Here is a 19,961-nt window from a genome sequence, read left to right as displayed (position 1 = left end):
CTAAGCTGAAAGTTTGAGCCCTGGTTCCATAGCAATCGTGGCAGGTTCGCAATCCTGCATCCTAAATCTGTCCAAAAGATTTCTGGCATACTTGGACTGAGAGAGAAAGATGTTGTTCTCAGTCTGCCAGACTTCAACCCCCAAACAGTAATGAAGAAGTCTAAATCTGTCATATCAAAAGCGCTGCACAAATCCTGTTTGATCCCATGGATCAAATGTGTTGAGCTGCCAGTAATGATAAGGTCATCCACATAGACAACCACAAACAAAATATCATGACCAGTATGCTTGATATACAGGTTTGCATCAGATGGACTCCACTGAAAACCATGATCTGTGAGGTACTGATCAATTTTCATGTACCAAGCCCGAGGAGCTTGTTTCAGACCATAGAGTGCTTTGACTAATCTATAGACTTTCTGTTCTTGACCAGCAACCTTGAATTCTGGAGACTGCGTCATGTAGACTTCTTCCTTTAAGTCACCATTCAGAAAAGCACTCTTTACATCCATCTGATGGACTTTCCAATTGAACTAAGCTGCTAAGGCAAGGACAAGCCGTATGGTACTCATCTTGGCTGTAGGAGCAAAGGTCTCCTCATAGTCAATGCCTTCCTTCTGTGAGAACCCTCAAGCAACAAGGCAAGCTTTATACTTGTCTAGGGTTCCATCTGCTTTGTATTTCACTTTATACACCCATTTGCAGCTAATGGGCTTTTTCCCTACATGAAGATCAGAAAGGGTCCAAGTATGATTCTTCTGAAGACTCTGGAATTCAGCTTCCATAGCCTGTTCCCACTCAGGTGTACCCTTAGCCTCTGAATAGGTTTGAGGCTCAAAAATACTATGCAGGTTAGCCATAAGAGAAAAAATTATTGTAGACTGTTGTTTGCCCTTATGTCTAGAAGTTCTACCTTCAAGGAGCTCATTATCCCGGAGATCACCAATGGTTTTAGCCCACCATTTAGGCCGGAGAGTAGAGGAACCAATATCAGGAGGAGATGGAGAAGGCTCAGGAACAATAGGAGTAGCAAGACGAGGGTTATTTTCCGGAGGAAGCTCAGGTAGTGCATCATCAAATACTGATGCTGCATCATCCCTCCCATCAGGTGGACTTACCGGAAGAAGAACATTGTGAGGTTGATCCTCAAAACACTGCTCAAAAGGAGGAGACTGAAAGAATCCTCTGTCTTCATCAAATACTACATCACGACTGAAGCTAAGACGACCAATGGCTACATCTATCAACCTATAGGCCTTGTGATGATCACTGTACCTTGTCATCGTGAGTTTCTGGCTTTTGGAATCCAACTTAGAGCGCTTAGCAGCTGGAATCCAAACATATGCAACTGAAACAAATACTTTGAGGTGACTGATCTTAGGCTTACGGCCAAACCGAACCTCTTTAGGAGTCTTCCCCTTAATAGCCTGAGTAGGTGATCGGTTAAGAAGATAGACAACAGTAAATACTGCTTCAGCTCAGAATTTGTTCGGAACATTCCTGTGTTGTAACATGGAACGAGCCATTTCAACAACCGTACAGTTGCGGCGTTCGACAACACTGTTCTGCTGAGAAGTGTAGGGTGTAGCTAACTGATGTTTGATGCCATGAGTATCACAGAAATTGGAGAAAGCAAAAGAACAAAATTCCCCCCCCCCCCCCGCCCCCCCCGTTATCTGTCCTAAGAGTTATGATATTACAGCCAGACTCTTTTTCAACTAAGGATTTAAACTTTTGAAAGATACTAAATACATCATATTTATATTTTAGAAAATACACCCACATCTTTCTACTGAAATCATCTACAATAAGCAAAAAATATTTGCAACCAGTAATAGAAGATGTATGCATAGGACCACAAATATCAGCATGAATTAACTGGAGTACCTTAGATGCGCGCCAAGATTCTCCATTCGTGAATGAAGACCGATGTTGCTTGCCAGCTAGACAGGCGCCGCATACTCCCAACTGCCGAGTCTGAATATCAGGTAACCCTGACACAAGTCCCTCCCGAGAGAGCTGAGAGAGATGCTACATGTTTAGATGCCCATATCGCTGATGCCATAGAGTGTTGATGAGAGAAACACGAGCTGCTAGAGCTACTTCTGGAGAATCTCTAGTGTCAAGAAGCCTGTATAGACCATGATCCTCTAGGCCAACAGCAACCGTAAGACTAGTGTCCCTGTCAATAATGGAGCACTTGTGCGCACTGAACACTACATCAAGCTGAGGAGAGTTCCTCATAATCTGGCTGACAGACAACAAATTAATTTCCATACCAGGAACATAGTACACATTCAGGAAGATGAGTGTGCACCCACCAGACTGGATCTGAAGTGCACCTTTGCCAACCACTGTGTACTCTTCACTTCCGTTGAATACTACTGAATCACTGAAAGGTGAGAAGTCAGTAAACCAGTCACGCCTATGAGAGAAATAGCGTGATGCACCAAAGTCAATGTACTAGGCCGAAGACGGGACATGATCTAAAGACCTTTTAGCCATAAAGGCGTAAAAAGCAGATTTTGTCTGCTCAGAATGTTCTGCAACATTCGCTGTCTAATGAGGCCCTCCCTGTTTCTTCTGTTCAGAAGCAATCCTCTGTCGGCAATCTTTCTTCATGTGGTCGAATCTGTGACAGTAATTACACTGCACATTTTTCTTCCTATCAGGATCAAAAAACTGAGAAGAACCTTTCTGCTGAAAGGACTGAGAGGACTGATATTTGGCAGCAAAAGCATTTTCTGAAGTGGCTAATGAAGCACCACTACCAAACTATTGTTTCCAACGATCCTGCTGCATGAGTTTGGTGCATAACTCAGGAAACTTCAGATCAACACTAGTGGAGGTAATGTTGAGTGTTTCTATGAAGTGCTCATAAGATTTTGGTAGACTTTTCAGAGTGATGTCCATATCTTCTTCCTCCATGGTTCGACCAATGGCTTCGAGCTAATCTTGAATGTCTTTAATCTTGTTAAGATGTCCCTGTAAAGACATATGTTCATCCATCATGATGGAGAATCACTGATTCTTGAGAAAGAAAGCTCTTCTCTTGTCGGATGTTTCGTACAGTTCCTTCAAATGTTGCTAGATCTCGGTAGCTGTCTTGCCAGAAGGAATCTGTGGTAACTGATCATCAGTCACAGAGAGCTTGACAAGCATAACGTCCTCTCTATTTCAATCATCAAACTTATCTTGATCGGTGCCAGCTATACCAGGATGGAGCTCTTTGTTCAAGACGAGCTAGTCAAGATGCCTATATTCAAAAATGGTCAACATTCTTTGTTTCCAGATGTTATAGTTGGTGCCATTAAAGCACTGACTGCCTTCTAACATCAGATTGGTTAGCGAGGTCATCTACACGTTTCCCAAGACATAGAAAACAAGAAAGGAGTCTGGCATAGATTTCAAATGCAGATGTCGGCTAATCCTTAAAAGTTGCCCAGAAATAGCTTGTGAAGATTTCGAGATTCCTCGAACCCTCGCAGACAAAAATTTGTCAGAATGCTGCACTCGAAAACTATACTCACAAAATATTTCCCTATCCTGTAGTTGCTGTTAAACCAGAATTCAAGCCAATTTTTGTTTTCGCACAGTCTAAAAATTTGTATTAAAAAAATTGGAGGAATCACCGTTTATGCAGGAATCACCGTGTACGCACAGTCTACAGGAATCACCGTGTACGCACAGTCTACGCAGGAATCAAAGTCACCAAAGAAGATTCTATTGCAGTGTGTACTCGACTTCTGTATTTGACACTCCTCCGATCATTGCGCAGTCCGGATGGCCCCTCGACGCTTGATCAGCACCCGTCATTGTTTCTTCTAAGTGATGTTACAACATCTCTCCGTTTTGGTGAGCAATAACAATGCAAAAAGGAAACAGCGCCCAAAATGATGCATACGAAAATGCCCACGCGGTTAAGTGGCCGAGAATTACATTTCATCCGGAGTTGAACCCGCATGGTTTTTAGCTACAAGCATTGCAAATATTGTAGTGTCGGCTTATCTTTGCATTGGACGGCCACTCGAATTCAACACCCACTGCCATTCACCTCGAGCATGCAAACAATGACCTCCACGTCATTAATTATTACACAGCCACCATGGCCATTAGATTCAATGAAGTCGATGCATCTCCAACCATCGAATCCTCTGAAGTGAACAAGAAGATCAACTTTCGGTCTGAGTCGTCTAGTGCATTGCTATAACAAATTTATTAAACGCTCGTATTGAAGCTTTCTACATCAAGTAAAGGTTCTTGATATGGGCGAGTAAAGTGCTTGCGGTCATCTAGATTGCTAGTATAATACATCATTTCATTGAATTAGCCAATGGAATGAGCCAAATGGGCATTGATGCTACAACCAGAAGGATCTGGTGCAATCTGCAGGATACCGACCTCCAATGCCTGCTCAGGTGCCCATGGCAAAGCAAGTTCTCCATATGACAAAGTTTCCAGTTACATTTCTGGACATCACAGGATTGTTAGAGTTTCGCAAGGATGGTCACCCTTCAGTTTAAAATACTGACTTCAAGGGAGGTCAGAGAAAGGATCCGAATCAATTCAAAGATTGTAGTCATTGGTGTTTATCAGGCGTGTCTGATACATGGAATGAGTTGTTGTATGCGTCCTTGTTTTTCAAGGGCTTTGGGGTTTGATAACTCTTTGTACCCTTTTTGCATCGATTGTTTAGATATGCACTTGTACTTCTTTTGACTTCAATAGATCAATTTACTATCCTAAAAAAAAATACCTAAGCTCTAATACCATAATCAATGAATGAATTGAATTGATTTACATGAGCAAATGAAGCTCAATAAGTAATACAGAGATATTTACAGAAATAGAAACATCAAGTTTCTATTAGGAAATAGAAAGAACCAGTTTCTTCTAAGAAACTGCTAAAAAGATAAAAATAGAAACAGCTAATAAGAATGAGCATTAAACACTAAATAGCATTATTCTAATATGGATAGCCCCAGCAAAAATATATTATTGATTGTGCATTGGAATTGACTGTACGTTAGCTCTACATATGTGCATTGACCATATTATTTATCATTACCCCATTGATTATCTCATTTAATAATTTTATTTATTATCATACTTCAGCGTGCAATAGCATATTACAACTGGCACAACATTATTGTTTCAATGTTTGGCATAGGTCTTGGCAGATTCATTATTATTTTTCTGGAGCCTCATTATTATTTGTCTGGCACAACCTCTAGCACAACATTATTTCATGAGCATTATTGTGCAACTGATGTTAGAGCGTTCCATATGGGTTGAAGCAATTATACCACTATTCATTTTCAAATGTGTTGGAGCAATTGTTATTAATGGGGTGATTATAATTTGATATGCATTGAATTTTCGAGATGTGTTGAGAGTGGCTTCATCATTAATATGTTTTGGCATGCATTAATATATTTACTGTGCCCCAATAATATTTCTTGCAATGATTTTGTCGAATGTTTGGCTTTTCTCAACCAAGGAATATGCAGACCCAGTCCTATTGATTTCCTTATCTGAAAATGCTCTTGGAAGCATTGATACCGTGTACCAGTCTAGTTCAATTTTCCTACCATGTGCCTGAGAGAAACATCACTTCACAGCACAATTCTTTGGGAGACGCGTTTTGTTTGAGAGTGGACTCTTAATGCTTGCAATCATGAGTTTCAAGTTCCATCTTTTAATTCTATTAGGGTTTTATGCCCTAATCTAAGCAACATTGTATATTAAAATACTTCGTTTAAATGCACTATGTTGAATGGACTATCTGTATTGAATGTTGTGTTTCAATGGACTGAGTTTGAATGGACCGCACTGAATGTCGGTGGAATCGTCCAGTACCCCTGTGGTTTATTACCTCCATTCGTCCTGGATAAATATGGGGTGTGATGAGAAGTGCAATATGGATGAATGTAGTAAGTTCATCCATCAACCTCGCAACAACAGGAACCACGATTCATATTTGCATATGTAAGATACAATGGTTCTTGCCCATCTTGGGTCCAGAAGGCGTTGTCCGACTTAGGTTGGTCTAACTAACGAGCTTGTGACTTATTTTGTCCCTCTAACCAACTCTCACTCTGTCATCGCTTTGTTATTATGTGCTCCTAAGGTGAAGCCTCTTGGTTTTCTCACAACTGTTAGGTGTGCTTTCAGTGTCTCTCAATCGATGCTCCTGATTTATACGTGTCTGGATGGTGCTTAGCATTACATTAATATATTTAATATTGCACTAACCAAAGCAAGTGCAATGTTCATTGGATCATATGCGATGAGTGGACATGAATGGAGCAATTGAAGATGGGAAGCTTGGTGAATGGGAGTTTTTCGATTGAATATAGTTGTCAACAGGCAGGATAGTGGTAAAGATGGTGGTTGTTGACAGGTACCACGGAGTAAAAACATATTGGTAGCTAGCAGTGCAAAGGCATATAAAGAGACCATAACTAATTTAGGACATAAGACCTCTTCAAAGCGGCATTGTAGATAGTCAGGGATTCGGTTAGAAGATCGAGTTGATGGACTCTTGATTGAGTGAATCAGGAGTTTGTAGAGAAGGAGAAGTAGATAGATGTAAGGGAAGGATTCTACCTCCATTTCCACGAGTGCCAAGCATTGGAATTGTAGCCCTGTGAACAAAAATTATAGAGCAAGTGTTGAATTGCGGTAGTAATATTTTGTTGGCCATGCATACTCAATTTTCATTGATCTTGGAGATTATCACAGGGTTCTATAGTAAAAATATTAATGCATTGATGTGATTAGTGTATATCATATTATTTCATTACAATAATGCGTTAATATTGCATCACAGTGGTATATGGGTTTATATTTGTATGTCAACAATTCACGGTCTTGGATCTTTGGCTTGGGGTGTGCGTTGAAATTAATTTAAGTCAACTTTACTACATATATGAAATATTTAAAGCCTTTCCATCCACATAGTTGTTGTCTTGGAATATACAATGCAACCATATTGTCAGTACTAGTATCATCTACAGAATATATCTTGCAGTTGGTGCTAGAAGGAATCACTTAGGAGTAGTTTAATAAATTAGGGTTTTGTGCTCTGGTATCCACATACAAAGACAGGTTTTGTGAGTGTTTTTTATTGAATAGTTTTTGGAGCAATTACGAGTACAAAATACTATATTGTCCAACATTGATAGTGCATTAATACCTTGTCATGGTAGAGCTAAACCGCTTGTCGTTGATGTCAAAGGGGGACGTAAGTAGAGGCATGGAGACAAAATGAAGGTAGAAGAAGAGGTGATGGTGTCCAAGAAAATCAAGAGAAGGGATTGTGGTGTTTTCATCAATGCCAAAGGGGGAGAATGTTGATAATGTTTGCATTGATGTCAAATGATCATGTTAAGATCATTAATTGCAGTTGAATGCCATCGTTCCAAGGTTGATTGGAGCAAAGGCTAAAAGGGATGTGAAGTTCAAAGGCTACAATAATTAATGTGAAGGTTGAACACTCTTAAACAAACATGTTGATTGGTTATTTTGATGAAAAAATGGGACAGGACATATTGAGACACAAAGCTGGAAAGCATATATTTTCATTAAATAGAAAAATGTATGGTACAAGCTAGGAAAATATAGTTAATACAAATATGATTCGTCTCTTGTAATAATTATTGTTGAGTTGTTTTATTTCAACCCTATTTTATATTACAAATTATGTTTTTCAAGTCTGAAAATGAGGAGACAGGCTTGCGAACAGTTTTAGAAGACCAGGAGACATTGTCTCAATTCATATTCCTGCAGAGAATACAAACAGCCAATAAGACCTGCTTATAAAATATACATTGTTGAATGGAAATAGGACTTTTGATGTTAAGCGGTTTGTGAGGGCAACAGAAGAGGAACAGAATTGAAGAGAAGTTGAGAAGATGTGCAGTAGACTTGACTGCAGAAATTTATATCAAGTAACCAGAACTCTTGACTTAGTATTGTGATTGAGAGATTGTAATCTCTTTTCAAGTTGTAGCTTGATAAAGAATAGGTTGTAGCATGTTGAGGTAGAAGCCTCCTATAGGTTGTAGCCTATAGAAATTTGTGGGAGTTGGAGTTTCTTTTGAGGTAAGAGCATCTTGTAGGTTGGAGCCTACAAAAATCTGATGTAATGAGGAAGTAGGAGCTTGCCTTCACATCACTTTCAGCCAAAAATTCGTGGTTTTCTCCCTTATGGCTTTCCACTTATATCTGGTGTCTTCATGTGTTGTTTATTGAATATTGTGTGAATACTCTTGAATTCTGAATAAGTATATCTGCAAATGTCTCTCTCCAGTAACTGTAAAAGGAAATCATTAATAATTGAGTATATACATAAATCATGAGCTGCATAAGAAGAAAGTTAAGTTTAAAAAACAAAACAAAAAATTAAGTTTTAAAATAACTGATTCAACCCCCCTCTCAGTAATTTCCAAACATAAATATCAGTTTTATAACAATATAATAAAAGGACATCCTAACATCCTCTTTAGACAAATCAAACAATAATAAACCAAAATAAGTGGTTATAGTATACGTTTCTTCCAAAGTGGATGCTTCCTCCTTCAATTGTGGCTTGGACCAAGTCAGTCCAAGTTCCAACACAGTACAATGTACTGAGTCCATCCTGAGAATGCTGCCTTGAGCCTCCTTGCTGTCTAACCTCTCAAATGGAGTTTGCTGATTTTCTTCCTTTAAAGCATAAACTGTTGTCATGTTAAGCTTCCTTGGCTGGTACTTCAATCAACCATTCCTCTCTTCATTTCCAGCTGGTACAAGAGGCAAACTTTTGCCAAAAATTGGGCTTATGGTTACTGTACTCTTGTGCTTCTGCCAGTCAATAGAGGACTGGTTGGATGTTTTCATTAGCAGAACAAACTTAAGGCTCAGACATGTCCTCTGTCCACTGGCAATGCCTCATCTGTTGGCCAAGGGATATACAGGCTTAAGAAAATGTTATACATAGTAGAAGTAATGCACCCTAATACATTATCCCAATCTGGGAATGCCCTCTCATAGACATATGCTTTCATTTCTAGTTTAAGGGGCTGCAACGATGCGACCTTGCTCTGGATAACAAAAATAATGTCCCAAACTCGTATATAAATACTTGTCAGCACAAATCTCAACATGGGTCGGCCATATAATTTTGTATATATATACTCAGGTCGCTCCATCAAACCTTTATTATCTGCTTGACTTGCTTAGGTAGAATGGTAGAGTTCTGGGAAGTTAACCCCCTTTGCCCAAACACGGAACACAGACTACTACCAAAGAAAAATCTCCAAAAGAACTTCCCAAGCATTTTGCCCCATTCACAACTGCTGCTTGATGATGGAACAGAATTCGTCAATCTACAAAATGCGCTTTGTTCAGTGAAATGTCCCCTTTCACATGATGGATGCTCTCCTAAAAAATTGCTGTTCGACCTTTCATCTTGGAACTAACCTAAAATAATGATAAAATAGGCTTCAAATGTGGATCCCCTTTAATTATTCCTTCTCCCCATTGTAACTGAACTTCACGTCCTAGTATTACAGCTGCCATGCAAGCATTCTGGAGTGTTCTATTCATAATAACCCCCCCCCCAACCTTTGAGAGGGGTTTCTGGATTCCCCTCATGTCATCAAATTATGTAGGGTGTTCATCCTTTCTATCTTTCCTATCAGGACAGTCATGCTAATTTAAAAGGATGCTTCAGATCCGCAACTATTACAGTGAATATTCCACACACATTATATATTTTTAAGGACTCGTTTCAGAATTGATGGTCCATGGAATGAGTCCCAAAGCAAGCCAATGACTGCTAATACATCAACGCAATCACTACTGATAGATATGCCATCACACATACAAGCTGTTAGATCCCCCCTGGTGACTCCCATCTGCGTTTAATGACTTCCAAATTGCCAAATGCTGTATTTTCCTTACCCAGAACCTAAATAAGGACTGCAACAATGGAAAACAGCAAATAAAGCAAGAGCCACAACAGTCCTACCCCTTCAGATGATTCTCCAGACTTGGATATTGCACAAAAATGATATGCCAGTCCTGCTATCAGCTGACATTGAGTCCTGAGCATGCACAGGTGAAACCACTGGAAAAGGCACACATACAGAGGTAAATGGCCCATAGGAGTAACGCCCTCTTCTGAGGCATCCCTCCAAGGCATTTGATTTGTAGCCCTAGACAGTTCATGTATCACTCTACTTTTTTCCAGCAATATTGTCTTCCTTCTCTATTAGATTTTAGATCTTAAATTAGATCTGCTTTCAGTCTTTTACATAGGAGTGGCCCTTTGTGCTCCCACACTGTATTGACACTATTGTATTTCACAGTGGCAATGACCTATTTGTGGTCCACTGTTTGACACTAATAAAATTACCTTGTATCTTATCACAAGATGAGATTTCTATCTCATAGAGTTGTACAATTTCTATTCTTTAATGGCATTCTTGATCTCCTATTTGGATCTCAATCCCCTTCATAGTATCAGATTCCAATCCAAGATGACCTCTGACATCACAAGCCCTGGACCTCTTTTTCTTTTCATACCATGTTGGGCAAACTTGCAAAGAGATCAAAGCATATGCGCACTGCAAGATGATTCTTTTATCAAGAAGGACGACTTTAGCAAAATAATTATTTACTCAAGGAAGTCAACTTTATGTACATTGATTTACACATAACCAAATAGCTTTCAAAATCTCAAGATCAAGTGTTAAATTTTAATCCCTTCTCAAATGTGCTTCATTAGCTAATCCAACATCGCATTCACTTTATAGCTAGGTCTATCGCACAGTCTATTTATAAACTTGGGTTAACATTGCTTATTATTCTACAAGAAAAATGATATATACAACATTAAAAGGGGATAAATACATGTTGTCCTTTTGCTCTTTCACCACCATGTTTATGATAACGCGCAATATCTTCAATTTAAGAGAACACTATCAGTAATCAGAATTTTCTAAAATAATATAAGTTCTGTGTTGTTGTATTGATCCAATAAAAGCAAGCATTATACAAAAAATAGGTCATTTTACCAGAAAACCAATCGTTTCCAATAATGGAACCTTCTCACCATCTGCAACTATTGCCTAGTGACAAATGAAAGTAACACTGTAAACCTTACAACAAAATTATCAAATCACATCAAAATTATGTAACAGAACCAACAATTTTTTGGTATGATATGTGAACACTATACACACTCCAGGAACATCATACAAGAACCTGAAATTACAGCTAGAAACAAACCAACACGGGGTACCCTCTCAAAATAAGCTGCATATCACCATGTCATATTTCACCTAGCAAGATTGAAGGTTAGATCACAAGAACAGAACCATATTGGAAGAAAATTTAGAGATTAACCTGAAGTTGCATATCACTAGTCTTTCATCAATAACACAATATCATAAGCATGTGTGTTTCCCAAAAATATTAAGGCAATTCATATCCCACCTTTCAAGGAGTGACATTATGTGAAATTTCAATAGAGAATCAGATGACTCACCTCATTACTTGTGTCACACAAAAGAGATCAGGTGCATAACCATCTTGCTTCAGCATCTCCGAAATTGTTTCTACCGCCTATAACATTTATACAATCACTAAATAATGTCAAATATTTATGTACTCCATTACCATATTTGACCCACTAGTGTGGGAACCATATACCATGAAGTAGGCCTGGAAGAGATTATATGCATATTGTTTACACCAAATGGAAAAGGAATTATAAAATTATAAAATATTTGTATTCTCATTGACTTGGAGAAATTAACTGTGCAAGTCAAATCATCCACTGTAATAAATGAATATAGAATGTATATAGAATGATAAATGATTTATGTTATGAATGAATGACGATTACAATGAGCCTCATGATGCTCTACTTACATGCAATAATTGGTCACGAGGCAAAAGGGTATGTGCCCTTTGATTTTTCATTAAACTAATTATATTATTATGATTAAATATTTACTATATTTTTATTATTATGTTTACAACATTACCACCCTCTTAACAAATGCTTTGTCCTCAAGGCATAGTAAATAGGATTCTCTCTAGTTGAGCACATTTATGTGGTGAAATGAAGTTTACTTGTTCTTAGGACTGCCTTTGTTCATGCCTTGAGTCTTGGATAGGTTCCTTTGTATTGTTTACATCAATGTTGCAAACATCGGCATTGGGATATGTTGACAGTGCTGGAAATCCATCAACCAAGGGGTTTGTTGAGAAATTTAGGGCATTCAAAGTTAAAATATTTCTCTACTTGATAATTGCTTGTGATATACTTTTACTTCTTAGCTTATGATCTTTCCTTCGTTATGTTATTTTTGTGTTCTTTTCATCAAGATAATTACCAATAATAAAAGACAAGTGACACAATATGTAGGCTTCTCAACCAAGACCAAAACCTCTCACCTCTTGAGAGGAAAACCCGATCAAAATTCTTCTTCTGGGTCTTCAATTGATGAGTACCAAGACCATGACACAGACCATTGACTCTAGTATCCTCCCAAGAACCTTGTCACTAACCTTGATGCTCTGCCTCTTCCCTTCGACTTCCTTCTTGATCTGGAACTACTCCCCTCGGCTCCTTAAAGAAACTATGTCTCTATCCTTCACACTGCTTCTTCACGGCTTCCCTAGATAATCTCAGTCTCTAGGCTTTCACTGGTCTCCTCTAGAGAAACTCGATCTCTACATCTTGGTCACCCAGAAGAATCCTTCTCTTGCTACCCCAGAAGAAACCCTCCTTTGCTTGCCCAGAAGAAACCTTTCCTTCGTTGCCCCAAAAGAAACTTCCTTCGTTGCCATAGAAGAAACCTTTCCTTTGCACTGCCCAAAAGAAAATCTTTCTTCGCTGATCCAAAAGAATCTCTCTTCACTATGCCTAGAAGAAACCTTCTTGTCCTTCCTTCGCACTTCTCTTTGCAGCCCCTTCTTCGCACTCCTTCTTCACCCTTCCTTCGCACTTCTGCTTGACCGAAATCTTGTCGAGTTGCTTGCCTTCAATGGAGGTCGAGTGTGGCTATATATACACCTCCACATATGTCCTTTAGGCTAACATGATCACTAGAGGTTAGGTTGGCCTCTTCTAGCATGTTCTTCCATCGTTTGTAGGCCGACTTGAAGAGGATAAGTGACAAGTTCTTGGAGGATACTTTACATAGAAAATATTGACCTTTTACAAAGTGTAACATGACTTCATTACATGAAAATGACTCTATCATTTTATGACTATATGACACATAAATCCTAAAGACTCTCAATGGGAGTCTTGACTTCAAAAACAAAATCTCTTGCTCATGAAACCCATGTAGCAAGTCAATACAGTAATTTTATTTTTCTTCTTTACATCTCATTACATAAAATCATAATTACATGTCATTATGAAGAGTCAAGACCAAACCTAGTTACACTTTTCAACACTCCCTCTTAACTAGGGAGGTGTTCATAATGGTACTTGGACTTTCTCAATCTGAAGAATTTCTCATAAGAAGAATTCGGATTGGTAACTCATTTGTATAGCATCATATCAACCAGCATTGTTACATAGAGCCTTGACTAACAGCTCCTTATCTCCCAAGATCTGAGCTCAATGCTGGCGAGACCAATGATTTATAGACACCCTCATCATTGTCTCTCTCAGAACATACCCCACCCAGGTTCTCTCAGAGTATGTTCCATGAGGACTATTCTTATCTTGGACTCCCCGACCCTCAAAGAATATCGGTTCTCCACGACTACTCTTTCATTGGATGCCCTACCTCATCCCCGAAGAGTATCGGATGCCAAGTAATTACCCAATCCTCCATTCTGTCTTCCCAGGTGAAGACCAGAATGTCATGTCTGTCTCTCCCTCTCAAATAAGGACGCCATATTCCACTAAGGAATGTACTCATTCCTACCAAAAACAAATGTACCTAAGCTTCCTCTTTGCTTAGTAATTTCCAAGTTTCTTCCAAGTAAGAAACTTCTTTTGAGGCTCCCTCTTAACTAGGGACCTACAACAGCCCCTGATGTGGAACAACAGGCTACCTAACGAACTCCTTTCTTCTTCAATGCCATTAATTTCTTTTGTCATGGAGTCTTCATCTTTTGGGTCACCTTCACAGGGCACAGACCATCCATCACTTTCATCCATGAGTTAGTCATGTCCTCATCTCATCAGCAAGTGATCCATCAGATTTTCTTCCTGGCCTTCGCTTTATGTTATTTTGCCTACATGCCATATTTTCCAGAAGGATCTTATATCCTTCAATATGGTCTTCTTGGAAGTCATCCACAAATCTCCCCTTTGGCAGTCCTACATAAGCCCATCCAGTTATTAGTTCAAAAATAAGAAATGAACACTTAAACCAAATTACCATTGTGATGGTCTTTCATCATGACATCTTCCTATGGGAATCAGCATACTGCATGCAGATTGACACATTTCCCAAAGATATCCTTTGTCAAGGGTCTCCATCTTTTTTCGACTCCTATCACAGCCTTCATATCTTTCTAGGAGATATTCTAGTCAACTCCTCTTAAACTCGGATGTTGAATGCCTTTTACCTTTGTTGCATATTGTCACGATCTCTTCCTTTCTTTTGCACACTTCATAGGAGCTTCCAATTATAGTCGCTCAATTGTAATCAGCTTCCTCAAGATTCATATGAGAACATATTATGTTGATTTCATCTAGTGTGACTTATGCCTTACTACAATCTTTTGGAGGAGGAGATCCCTTCTTCTCATGATCATATTTCCCAAGACAGAAATAGTGATCCATATTATCTGCAACCATATGACATGACTTTCATAATAATCTCATCTTTGCATACATACCTCATCTTTCCTTTCAATCATCCAAACTTCTTGTAGTAGCTTCATTTGAGCGAAAGAACTATATCCTTTAGACCTACTTTCCTGATATGTCATCATACCATCATCTCTTGAATCCCATGAGTTGGAATTCCTGATGAAACTCTTGCTTCCTTCCTAAATCGGTGAATCCTTTGATAAGGGTTCCATCAGAGAAACTTGAGGATCTTTCATATCCTCACCTGGTAGATGTTTCTTTCTAATGTATGATGATCCTAGTCTACGATGACCTCTACTTATTTCTATAAGTATCACTTGAGGTTTCCAAGAGCTCTCATTCTTTGTAAACAATAGAATTGATTCAACACATTATTTTTTCTTCCCATGTCACGAGCTCTTACTTCTAATGCTTCTAACACAATGCTATTTTCTAATCTGATGCATCCTATCTTATATACATTGCTTCCTATCTATAATTTACAAGTGAAAAGTAACTCCTAGTGAAGAAGATCATCTTAGTCATAGTAGAGATCTTTTTGCTTCTTCCTTCTTAAGCTTCTTTGTCTCAGGTTCTTTCACTTCCTTAACATGGGCTTCTTCGATGTCCCCCTTGCGTTTAGGACAATCTCTTCTATAATGCCCAAGTTTCTGACAACCATAGCATCTTTCCTTAGCCAAGTTCTTCTTTTTCTTTGGACGATCAAACTTTCCAAATTTCCCTTTTCTTCTTGTTACTGATTGATCCCTTCTATCTGAGCTTTTACTTTCTTTCTTCAGCCTGTCTTCTTCTGCCTTGCAGAGAGACCATAATTTGATGAATGGGATAGCTTCCTCTTCACTAGTAGATATGAAGTTACCTTGCTCATTAGTCAAAGCATTTAGAATAATGGCGATTATTCCGTTGTCAGATACCACCTCTCCAAGATCCTGCAGTTGCCCTTTTATTTGAGATGCTTTTGAAAGACATGACAATACCCCTTCATCCTTTGACACCTTCAATTTATATAGATCACATCTAAGTGATATGATATTTTCTATCGTGCTCTTAGAGAAAAGTTCTATCATCTTATCATATATTTCTTTAGATGTCTCCAGCTCAGCTACATAGGAAATGAGAGGATCTTCGATAGACTCCTTAAGAATCTTTTGAGCCTTGAGATCCCTTTCCATGTATTCGGATAATGTGTTATGAACTTAAAGTCATAACAATTAAATAAATATTTAAATATTATTTAAATAAATAAATTATTAATTATAATCAATTAATTAGCAAATAATTAGTTAAATGAAGAGACATCAGTCCCCAAGGGACATGTCTCTCTGATTAGGCATGGCCAGTCAACTCCTATTTAAGGAGCACCGCCTCAACCTTGTAAACATCATTTAATTTATATATATATATATATATATATATATATATATATAGATATATGACATTCGGAATTTATCTGGTGTTTTATTATAAGTCTACAACAATTTAGAATTTAAATTCTAACAGTGGTATCAAAGCCAAAAACCGTCTAGTGACACCCAAGACGTTTCGTTGGCCGTCAGGCCCTACAGGCCTCCCATCCTTGGCCTGATCTACGGTTGTGCTGTTGCAATAATTATCGAAGGAGTAGAGTCCACGTGATGTGCGGCATGGAAGGAGAGCAGTGTGGGGAGGAACCTTCTCTGCGATCGACTAAGCACACATAAGATCTGACCGCAGGTGCTCTCTGCAGATCCACGGGCATGACGGGGGCAGGACCGACGTACAACCCTGTGACAGTTGTCGTGCTGACGTTTACACCGCGGTGATACACAGTCGGGCGTCTGCAGTTTTAACAATGGCCACTATGGAAAACACTGCATCGTGTTCGTTGGTCAACACTACAATCGGACAGGAAGGGCCACAATATTAAACGGGGTGAAGTTATGGGGTCATGTATGGGGTAAACGGACGTGACCTGAGCCGTGACGCCTATCCACTTAAAAAAATAAATCGATTATATATATATATATATATATATATATATATATATATATATATATATATATATCATATAAGCACTAAAGTTTAATTAATTAATTAAAAAAGTATATTATTAATATTAAAAAAAAAAAAATTGGGTCTTCAAGAAAAAAACAAAATAAAATGGTAGTCAACAACAATGACAATATGAAAAAGTTTCAAGAGGACATCAGCAAGCTGAATAAACGCCTGGATAATATCGAGAAGTCAGTTAATAAGCAGGAACAGATGGCCAACAATATCTTACTTTAAAATCTTGATGGGTCGGCGCTTCGGAGAGACCGATCCACCTTCAGCTACACAAAGTCCCAAGACTCCAGAAGGGGAGACTTCTCTAGAGCATGACTTCCTGAGACGTGAGAAGCAACAAATACCCCAAATTCACTTCAAAGGAAGCCAATATTATACTCAATATTCCGAAAGGAACCATCTTAAAATCAAAAATGAATTACCGAAGTATGATGGTAAGAACTTTAAAGGCTTTGTCGTATGGGTAAATAAGATGGATGCAATTTATTTAGCAAACCCTCCACTCAGCGAACAGGAAAAAGTCGTGACTGCGTCCAACTACTTAGAAGCAGAAGCGTGTGATTGGTTTTTGTGGTGGTTGTCTAAATGCACGGGTTGCTCGTTCAATTGGCAAAACCTTAAAAACACTCTATTAAAAAGGTTTCATGACAAGGAGGAGGATGATGTCTACGAGAGATTTGTTCACCTGAAGCAAAAAGGATCAGTGAGTGAATACACTCACGAATGGGAAGTATTAGCAGTAAGGCAGAGAGGGTTTTCAGATGAGGAGCTGCTAAAAATGTATCATTGTGGCCTTAAAGATTACATTCGCGAAGAATTAAAATTGCATAAACCCAAAACTATTGAGGAGGCCAAACATGCAACCATAATTATCGAGCGAAAATATAAACTTCACAAAGCACCATATGCCAGTAACGACAGGACTAACAGTTATTCCAAGGGAAAGGCAGGTAAACCCTCGTCAAAAAATACTAGTAAGTATGTTCCACCACCATTACGAAGTGAAGGAAATCAACAATCTAATGTCGAAAGAAAAAAGGATGGCAAATGTTGGAAGTGTAGAGACAAGTATTATGCAGGACGCAAATGCGCAACAGAAAAATTGTACAACTGTGAAGCTGAACAAGAAGAAGAATCCTCAAAAGACAGCTCTAATGAAGAGGAAAATGAAGAAAATGCAAACCCTAGTCCAAAATCAAAAGACGATATGCCACGAATTTCCATAGCAGCCATCACAAGAATAGCTCAACCACAAACACTGAAGCTTAAAGGTCACATCAAGAAGCAAAGCGTTATTGTTCTATTGGACTCAAGAAGTACGCACAACTTTGTAGATGTCAATGTTGCAAAAAGACTGAACATCTTTGCGTACCCAGTAGCAGACTTAAAAGTTATGGTAGCAACTGGAAAGCGTATAGATGGAGTGGGCAAGTGCCATAAAGTTAAGTTGCAATTAAACGACTATGCAATGGAGTCCAATTTTTATACGATTCCCCTAGAAGGAGTAGATGTTGTTTTGGGAGTACAATGGTTAAGAACACTAGGCACATATTCAGCAAATCACATAAAACAGTTCATTAGATTCAAATGGGATGGAAGGAAATATCAGTTATTAGAGTTTCAAGCACCACCAACACAAGTCATCTTCGCTCAACAAATGAAGAAGCTTATTCGCAAGGGGGCACCAGCATTTGTTGCACAATGTCAACACTTGGAATTATTATCGATAGAAGGGACTCATCAACCATCAGAGATTTCATCCTTGATCCAGAGATACGAGAAGGTTTTCCAAGATCTACCAATGAAGTTACCCCCGAAAAGGCAAATTGAACACATTATCGAAGTCAAACCAGACTCAAATCCAATTAATGTTAAGCCATATCGTTATCCCCATCACCACAAGACAGAAATAGAACGCTTAATACAAGACCTGCTAAAGCATGGAATCATTACGAAGAGTAGAAGTCCATATGTTGCACCTGCAGTATTGGTCAAAAAGAAAGATGAATCCTTCTGATTATGTATAGATTACAAAGGCTTAAACAAAATCACTATTAAACATAAGTTTCTGATTCCGTTCATTGATGAAATGCTAGATGAATTACACGGTGCAAAATATTTTTCCAAGTTAGATCTAAGATCAGGCTACTACCAAATATGAGTAAGGTTAGAAGACATCGAAAAGACAGCATTCAGGACTCATGAAGGGCATTACGAGTTCAAGGTCATGCCATTTGGATTAACAAATGCACCAGCCACCTTCCAAGCAACCATGAATGAGCTCTTTCACCCTTATCTTTGGAAGTTTGTATTAGTTTTCTTCGATGATATTCTAGTCTACAGTAAGACGTGGAAAGAACATCTCAAACATCTAGAAGAAGTGTTGTCTGTTTTGGAAAAGAACCAGTTTTACGCCAAGCTATCAAAATGTACGTTTGGGCAGAAGGAAGTTGAATACCTAGGACATATTATATCAAGGGAAGGAGTCCAAGTGGATCCCAACAAAATCAAGGCAATCAAAGAATGGCCCAAACCCAAGAACATATCTAAGTTGAGGGGATTTTTAGGTTTAACAGGGTATTACAGAAGATTTATAAAAAACTACGCACATCTGATAGCACCCCTGACGAATTTGTTAAAGAAAAATGCTTTTAAGTGGGATGACCAAGCAAACAAGTGTTTTGAGAAATTAAAGGAAGTGATGTCAACCACACCAGTACTAGCAACTCTTGACTTCTCCAAACCGTTCGTAGTTGAATGTGATGCTTCTGGGTTCGGAATCGAAGCTGTATTAATGCAAGACAACCACCCTATAGCATTTGAGAGCAGGAAACTTAATAAACGAGAAGGCTTAAAATCAACATACCAAAAGGAGATGCTCGCCATCATACACGCTTTGACGAAATGGCGCCAATATTTGCTTGGAAGTAAATTTTCAATTCGAACCGACCACAACAGTCTTCAATTCTTACTTCAGCAAAAGACATTATCAATAGAACAACAAAAGTGGATGGAGAAGTTTTCAGCTTTTGATTTAGAAATATTACACAAGAAGGGAAAGGAGAATGTTGTAGCTGAT

At 38.6% G+C, this 19,961-nt stretch overlaps 1 protein-coding gene across 1 annotated transcript in view; it reads right to left on the bottom strand.

Annotated features, from left to right (window-relative positions):
- The window catches only part of LOC149238768 (Pentatricopeptide repeat (PPR) superfamily protein), a 406,793-nt gene that overhangs the window by 137,479 nt on the left and 249,353 nt on the right, over positions 1–19,961 (bottom strand). The window contains exon 8 of the mRNA XM_089373188.1: positions 11,537–11,613. Coding sequence (XP_089229314.1) covers positions 11,537–11,613 — 77 coding nt within the window. The remainder of the gene's footprint in view (positions 1–11,536; positions 11,614–19,961) is intronic.

This window comes from Pinus tabuliformis, chromosome 8, assembly GCF_031772625.1.
Source record: "Pinus tabuliformis cultivar Carrire ecotype Pingquan chromosome 8, CPIR1, whole genome shotgun sequence".
Classification (NCBI taxonomy): domain Eukaryota; kingdom Viridiplantae; phylum Streptophyta; class Pinopsida; order Pinales; family Pinaceae; genus Pinus; species Pinus tabuliformis.
This window is presented reverse-complemented; position numbering and strand designations above follow the sequence as displayed.